The sequence below is a fragment of the Poecilia formosa genome, unplaced genomic scaffold (genome assembly GCF_000485575.1).
Source record: "Poecilia formosa unplaced genomic scaffold, Poecilia_formosa-5.1.2 Scaffold308, whole genome shotgun sequence".
Classification (NCBI taxonomy): domain Eukaryota; kingdom Metazoa; phylum Chordata; class Actinopteri; order Cyprinodontiformes; family Poeciliidae; genus Poecilia; species Poecilia formosa.
The window spans coordinates 719,049-727,117 of record NW_006800247.1 but is presented as its reverse complement, the minus strand read 5'-3'; the positions used below and the strand labels follow the sequence as shown (position 1 = coordinate 727,117).

General features: G+C 39.0%; 1 protein-coding gene across 1 annotated transcript in view; it reads right to left on the bottom strand.

Moving 5' to 3' along the window:
- Positions 1 to 7,101, bottom strand: part of rundc3ab (RUN domain containing 3Ab) — a 13,757-nt gene extending 6,656 nt beyond the window's left edge. Inside the window, exons 1-4 of the mRNA XM_007572808.2 lie at positions 6,709 to 7,101; positions 4,751 to 4,866; positions 3,735 to 3,862; positions 3,490 to 3,575 (exon numbers count right to left, since the gene is read on the bottom strand). Of these exons, the coding sequence (XP_007572870.1) occupies positions 3,490 to 3,575; positions 3,735 to 3,862; positions 4,751 to 4,866; positions 6,709 to 6,815 (437 nt within the window). The 5' untranslated portion in view covers positions 6,816 to 7,101. The remainder of the gene's footprint in view (positions 1 to 3,489; positions 3,576 to 3,734; positions 3,863 to 4,750; positions 4,867 to 6,708) is intronic.
- Between the last annotated feature and the right edge of the window lie 968 nt (positions 7,102 to 8,069).

Here is an 8,069-nt window from a genome sequence, read left to right as displayed (position 1 = left end):
TATAACAAGTTTGGGCTTCTTCAGGGTCCGAACTGAAAAGGTCCAAACGTGTTAAATCAGCTTTATGTTTGGTATAAAAACAGGATTTATCAAAGGTAAATGGACTGAACTTATGAAGGGCCTTGCTAGTCATATTGATCACTCAAAGCGCTTCACACTACAGTCGCATTTACACACCGACATGCAGGTTGGGGGGCAATGTGCCGCTAAGTGCCCCGCCCTGGGGCAACTCAACAGGTGGCTGAGGAAGCTGGAATTGAACTCACAACCTTCTGGTCACAAGACAACCACTCTACCCTCAGAGCCACAGCCACCCTGAAAAAGCCACTGCATGATCCTTTTGCTAATCTGTTTTAAAATTGGGACTTAAACAGCATAACGAGCTACAATTCAGTGCAATTCAATACAAAAAGTGAGTAGAAAAGGCAAAACTAAAGGACAAACCATAAAAGCACAAGTACAGTGAAAATAAACAGAAATCATTATAATTACAAGAATAATTTAAATTCTTAAATCAATACGTTGCTATAAAAATTGAGCTGTGTGTCGTTGTGGCATCAAGTCGTCTGCCGATAGAACAGCGAAGGGAAAAGGGCCAAACGGTTCATTCAATCTGGAGTTTCTGAAACTGTTTTGGGGGCAATTTACAGCGACCAACTGACCTGACCGACATGTTTTGGGAGCTGTGGGGGGAACCGGAGCACCCGGAGAAAACCCACGCAAACACGGGGAGAACATGCAAACTCCACACAGATCATCTCTGTGAAGGCGCAGCGCTAACCGCTGCACCACCGTGCTGCCACGTTTTTTAGAATTGGGCTGGGAAGGGATCTTTTTTCTAGTTTGTCAATTTTGGGGGAAACTTTGACTTTTCAAATTTGCTCTTGACGGAGCGTTGCACGGGCCCCCCATTCACAGACGCTACAACCTCCGTGGGTTTGATTCCTGTCCTCGGTTCCTCTCTTGCATGTCTTTCTGCTTCTCTAATATCTAATTCATTCTTAGGCCTGATCTTGACTGTCTTGACTCTTTTGTTTTCTTTTTGGTTTCTTCAATCGCAATGTGTTCCGAATTCTTTTCCAAATTGAAATTTTGGATTTTTTCTTTTTACCATCCTGGATGGTTTCAGTATTATCCAAATCCTCCAGGATGGTTTCTGCAGCAATCTCAGTTTCTTCCTCAGATTCCGTATCCGAGGAACAACCTGGCAAGGTTTCTCCTGAGAGATCCTCCTCTGAGGAAACCTCCTGTCTTAAACCTTCGACCATGTCGTCTGGGCTCTGCAAGTCTCCTCCTTCTCTTGGAAATCTTCCTTCTCAGCTCTCAGAGTTTCAGGCACCAGTAGGTCTTCTTTTGCTCTTTCCATCTCTTCCATACAACTCATCTCCTGCTGGTATTTGTCTACCTGTTGTTTCAGAGCAGTGACTTCTTTTTCACACCGGCAGGTAAGCTCCTGGTACAAAGCTTTGAACTTCTCCAACTCAGCCTGGGCGTCTCTTTCCTTCTCTTGCAGGAATTGAATCTCTTTGGCTGTGTTGTCAAGGAGGACGGCATTCGTTGCTCTCATGTTGTTGATCAGCGCCACGTCCTCCTTCGACTTTTGCAGATGAGCTTTTCTCTGCTGAATCATCTGGAGCTCAAGTTTTTCTACTTGCTGGTGCAGCGCAGTGGAAAACCTGCGCTGTAACTCACGGATAATCTTGTCTTTCTTCTCTTTGTTTGCAAGAGCCGTTTCCTCCTTCTTTGTCTTCTCCAGGAATGTTTCGAGCTGCTGCTGTAATTCCATGATGTCTTTGTTATACCTACCATTTAGCTCATCGTATGAAACATGAATCAAGATCATTTAGCAGCAGCTTCTCCGTCTTTTGCATAACTGTGAGCTCTCTCAACATTTTTTGGAGGAGCTCCTTCTTCTCAGCTCTCAGATTGTCGATGAGCTCCAGGTTCTCATTTGCTCTTTTTAAGTTGACGTCTTTCTCTTGGTTCACCTGCTGCCGATATGCTTCCATGTCTTGTTTGAGCCCAGAAACTTCGCTTTTATGCTTGCAAATGAGATCATTGTACGAACGTTTGATCTGATCCAGTTCTTCCTTCAAAAGTTTCTCGTTGTCTTGCAGGGATGTGATCTTTTCTGACATTTCTTGAAACATTTGGTCCTTCTCGGCTCTCATGTTGTTGATGAGCTGTAGATTCGCATTCGCTCTCTCTAAGTTGGCGTCTTTCTCTTGGTTCACATGCTGCCGATATGCTTCCATGTCTTGTTTGAGCCCAGAAACTTCGCTTTTATGCTTGCAAATGAGATCATTGTACGAACGTTTGATCTGATTCAAGTCTTCCTTCAAAAGTTTCTCATTGTCTTGCAGGAAAGCGATGTTTTTTGACATTTCTTGAGACATTTGGTCCTTTTCAGCTCTCATACTCTCCAGGAGCCATCATTGCTCACTAAGCCTCTCTTCACAAAGCTTGTGTCTCGGCCTCCTGCCTCACCTGAGAAACATCAGCTTCATACTTGGAGCCCAGCTCCTTGTAGGAAGTCTGCAGTCTGTCCAATTCTTCTTTGAGGGCCTTACTTTTCTCTCTCTCAGCCAGTATTTGAGCTACAAATGATTCCTGGTTGAGGAATTGGACCATCTTTAGCTCCATAAAGTCTTGCTGCAAGTCCTGGGCTCCCCTTCTCGTGGACTGATGGGGCCCCATCACTCCACTCTGGTATCTCTGTGTACGATGAAACATTTTCTCCGAAATACAATCACTAAAATCGTCATAAACTACCTGAACAGTCGATTCGAAAGAGCTTTGCGAATGTCTGAACGGGTCAGTGATATTGCAAGCAATGAAAGATATGCAGATTTGCGTTACATCAAGTAACGCTGAGACAGCAGTCACTTGAACCCAAATGTTTTTGGCCAATTTTGAGAAAAAATGTTGATAAACTCAGAAAAATGCAGGGATCTGTTGATTTTTGTGTGAATTTTGCGGTTATTTGTGAAAACCTGGAGAGGCCTATTTCTATAATTTGGAGTCTAGAGGGCCACATAAAAGCTATGGCGGGCCAGATTTGGCCCTCTGGCCTCGAGTTTGACACATGCACCATATCTGATAATCTCAATAATTTTTTTTCAATATCTATACATTAGGAAGTAAATTTACCTTGTTTAGTCAAACATTTATTTTCTTTTGCATAGTGGAAAAAGAGAGTGGGAAAGAAAATCTATAATAAATGCAAACATGAAAAAGTAAAAGATAAAAACTCTAACTACTGATTTCTAAATTGGTTAGGATTGATTAAGCCTTGTTTTTAATATCAGGCTTAAGACTCAGAAATTGTAAATGAGTAATAGTTGTAATGTACTAGGATTCGAAAAGGTTAAAGTATTGCAGTGTTTCCCCCAGAAAACCTGCTAAGCCTGGTGGTCGGAGTCAGTCATTTTAAAGGACAGTCAGCCATCTTGGAGGACAGTCAGTCATTTAGACTACAGTCAGTCTGACCTGGTTGTCCTGCTGTCCCGCAGAGCAGTGGCGATGTACTCAGACAGCCTCTTCTCCATGAGGGCGACTCTCATCCAGGCTCGACCCTGAAAGCATCAAATGGAAACACAGCTACAGTTTACACCCACACCGCTATGGTGCTAGCTGCTAACAGCTATGGTGCTATGCTACGCTGCTAGCTATGTTCCTCGCTAACAGACAGATACTCTGGACAGATATCTGCCAGAGTCATTTTTGTGACTCACTTTCGCTCGAGATGTGTTGATGTTTTCCATGCTTTCAATGCTGCTGATGCAGCTATTGGGGACTTTAGCACATGCCAGGCGGATGTAGTCCCAGTAACTCCTCTGACCGTCAAACCAGCTACTAGAGCCTGGAAAATAAAAACATTTTAACAACAGAAATTATATTTAGGTTTAAAACAGCATAACTGCCTGTAGGCTGTCAAAATAACCGCAATAATTTGGGTCATTTGGTCTGTAATAAAGTATTTTCTTGCTAACTAAATAGCATGCTAACTAGACTAAATTTAGTCTATTTAGCCTAGACATTAAATATTTAGTTTTCCAAGTAAAAATATCTTGCTAGCTTGCTAATAAAATGTCTAATTTGGATTAAAATATCGAGCTGGTAAATTAAAACTTTCGCTAAATTAAAACTTTTTCTCTAAACTAAATATTTAGCTTGCTAGCTAAAGGTTTAGTTTGGAGCTAAATATTCAGTTGCTAAGCTAAATATTTAGTTGGTAAACACAATACTTATCTTGCTAACTAAATGCTTAGCTAAACAACTTAATATTTAGGTCCTAGCTGAATACTTTGCTCCACACTAATTATTTAGTTTGCCTTCTAAGTATTTAGCTTCAAACAAGACTAAATATTTTTGCTTGAATATAAATAGTTGCTAAGCTAAATATTTAGGTGGTAAATTAAATATTTAGCTAAATGTGTAGTTTACACCTTAACACTTAGCTAGCAAGCTAAATACTTTGGAAATAAATATTCTGTTGATAAACTAATTATTTAGCTTGCAAAATTAAATTAACCCATATTTTTTTTAAATATTTTTTTTTACTCTCATTACAGTCTAAATAATCCAAATTATTGCTGTTAATTTTTAACTGTAACTTTTATAAATGGCGCATCATAACCACAAACCAGTTAAATTTAAATCCAGGTAACTTAATGATTGTTAAGGAACAATCCAGCGTCTCATTACTTTGGTTTTCAACCTGAAGTTGGGCTGTGATATACTGGTCTACCTTTAAAACGGTGGCTGAGGATGTGTTCAAGGACTGCTGCAAAATTGATGAACTCTTCGGATGAATCATCGATGGGCTCGGCGGTGTATTTCTCTAGCAGAGTCTTAACGGAAAACCTGCGTGGGAGAGAAATAAGAAAAAAGTGACCAGGGAAAATGGATTTTCCAACAGGAAACTTAACTAATCAAAATATGGCAGCACTTTACTGGTAAAAATGTTAAAACCTAACATTATCTCAGCGCTTCTTAAAAATATTTAGAATTTCTACGTGATATTTAGGACCAGATTTGTCTCTAAGTGGGAAGAAAATGGAGATGAAATGATTTAACCCTCCATGTTGTTATAATACACTCTGGTGACTACTGAGAGCATCACCGCTGATGGATCTTCCTTTTCGTAATCCGGCCTGATGTCATCCACTTCCTGCGAAGAAAACCTGGTCATGTCGACTTTCAGGAAGCTCAAACAAGGACTTTACTGAGGAGCTTTTATGTAACAGACATCTGTTCACATTTTAAAGGTTAATTCTCGAAAAGATTTTTTCAGCAAATATAGATGCTCTCCAAAAATGTCTCCTTCATAGTAGTAACCTTTTTTTAAATGTACTTTTAGGAGTATTTTTACTAAACTGTACTTTTTACTTTTTCTTATGAAGTATCTCTTCTGTACTCTTATTTGAGTAAAATGTGTGGATTTTTTACACACTGAATAAAAAAGAAGCATGATTTAACCAAGTATTCACCAGACACAGACCTGCAGTTTTTGTTAAAGCTTCAAAAGTTTTTTCTTGAAAAAAAAAATGATTAGGAAACATTTTCTTTTGCCTGATTTTGTTATATTTTTTTACTTATATGAATTCTTGTCATTTTGGTCTTTAAAATAAAATTTAACAAAATGCTGTCATTGCATTAATGAATTTAGTACAATAATAGCATTTTATTAAATGTTTTGTGCTTTTCTGCAACAGAATAAAGACTATTTTGAAACAATTTTCAATTTCAGCAAATAAATCGAAGTTAAACTAATCTGTTTTGTATAACTTTAAACCACAGAGTCTGTCCATTTTCACACGTCGATAAGACAAAGCTTAACTTAAAGCGATTTCAGCCTCCATTGTTCCCAAAACAACAATGTCTCATTCAGTTTGGGTTGGACAATAACTGGACGACTGTCCTCAAAGCGAGGACATTAGCATCGCGGTCGCAGCAGCACAGAAAGCAGGACAAATTATTCTCCACTTCACGGTATGAAAGAATCTGAAAATGAGCCCAAAAAGTTTCTAACACAGACATTTAACTGGAGACAACCCGCTAATTCTGCAACTATAAAAATCATAGAAATAGGTTTTCAATCTGCAAAAGTATTTATTTTTTTTCTTATTCTATTTTATTTTAAATATTAATATTTTTATCATGCTACCTTGGCAGAGGTGGGTAGAGTATCCAAAAATTGTACTCAAGTAAGAATAAAAAAGCATTTGGTAAAAAATCTACTCAAGAACTAAGTAACTGATCAAATTATTGACAATTTAATATTAAATTACATCATCAGAGGGACCAAAAAAGTTTAGTGGAAATTTTGGTATTTTAAAGACCAAAATGACAATAATTCATATAAATAATAAAAAATAACAAGCAATTTAATATTTTTCATTCAGTGGGTAGAAAATGTAACGAGTTACTACTTAACTTTAGCTTGGTGTTTTGGGGGCTGCTGGAGGTGTAGCTGCTTAACTTGCATTGCCTATGGCTGGCCCTGCCTCATAATGTGATTATGCCTCAGTCCCTGGGGCGCCAGGAAGCTCATGGCAACCAGACCATCAGAGTTCACAGAAATAAACTGCAATTCATCCCGCAGAACCTTCACATGTCCTCCCTTTGGTTACATTTATTATAAATTCAAATTAACACAACAGAAAAGGGAACATTAATAACAGTAATCCATTTAATGTAACTGACCTGCAGACCGTGAGGAGGTTCTTCCTCTCCACCGCTACGTTTCGAGCCGACACCCTCTTCGACACTTCTCCCATCGCCATCGCTGCCTGCACATATCCGGGCTCCATGCGGAGGGAAAAGCCCCGGGATGGAGGGACCCCTCCCTGTCGGCCGCGCGCGGCTCCTCCGCGGTCACTGCCGGCGGAGGATGCTGAGGCTGACGGGCCGCATCATCACGTCCGCCGTCCGGCTCCAGCAGCGCGACTGCGTGTTTCTGAGGCAGCGGGAAGGAAGCAAAAGCCCGAAACTCTTCGGATCATCAGATGATTAGGGTTTATTATGATTCCTGCGTTTAGAGGACTCAAAAGCGCCCGTGTCGTCTCGCGATTTCTCCCCCTAAATGGTGACTTCATCGTGACGTAAGCGGGGGTGCGTCATCTTCAATCATACCGACGGACATGACGTATTAGCTCCAGCGTTGCCAGTGTTTTGTTTTGTTTTTTTTTCTTTTTGTACATTTTATTTCAACAGATAACATTACATAGAGGATATTTAACACAATGACAAATTTTACAATACAACACTGTAAAAACAAAAAAAAACTATCTAATTTACGATAAAATTCGGCAGCTGTGTGGCCAGAATTTTTACCTAAAATTTATACTGGAAATTTTACTGTATTTATTTGATTAAATTCGTATTTCTACATATTTTTACCATACTTATATGGTAAAATTCTGGCAACCAAAGAATTTCACCATGGATTTTACCATATTTACACAGTAAAATCCTTACAGGTGGTAAAATTTGTATATGGTAAAATTCTACCAATATTTTACCGAAAATTAGACAATTTTTTTCTTACAGTGTATATTAAAAATAGAGAAACATGGTACTTTTTATTCCTTAACAATCAGAAAATAACCTGCTTTTTACAGAAATTTTGATTATAGAATTTTATCATTTTCATTTAATTGGCCTCCAGAATGTTTGTTACCTTGAAGAAAAAATATTTGTGATCTCTAATCTGCTACACTTCAGTTTTCTTTAAACTAACTTTCAAAAAGTATTCTTAATTTATTACAGCTAATTTTATTAGTTTTGCCCAGGTTATGATTAAATTATTTTGAATCAGAAAAGCTAAGAAAACAAAAATTCTACAGATATTTTTAGTTTTCCTCTTGTACAAACTATTCATCCACTGTAGCTTCGTGTTTATATTTATGTGGCTGCAGCTACATGGAGCTACAGTTCTTAGCACTGTTGCCTAGCAACTGGAAGGTCAAGTTTCCTGACCTTTCTGCGTGGAGTTTGCGCATGCTCTCTCGTGGAGCATACGTGGGCTCGCTCTGGAGGACCCGCCACCCAAAAAGACAGAACCT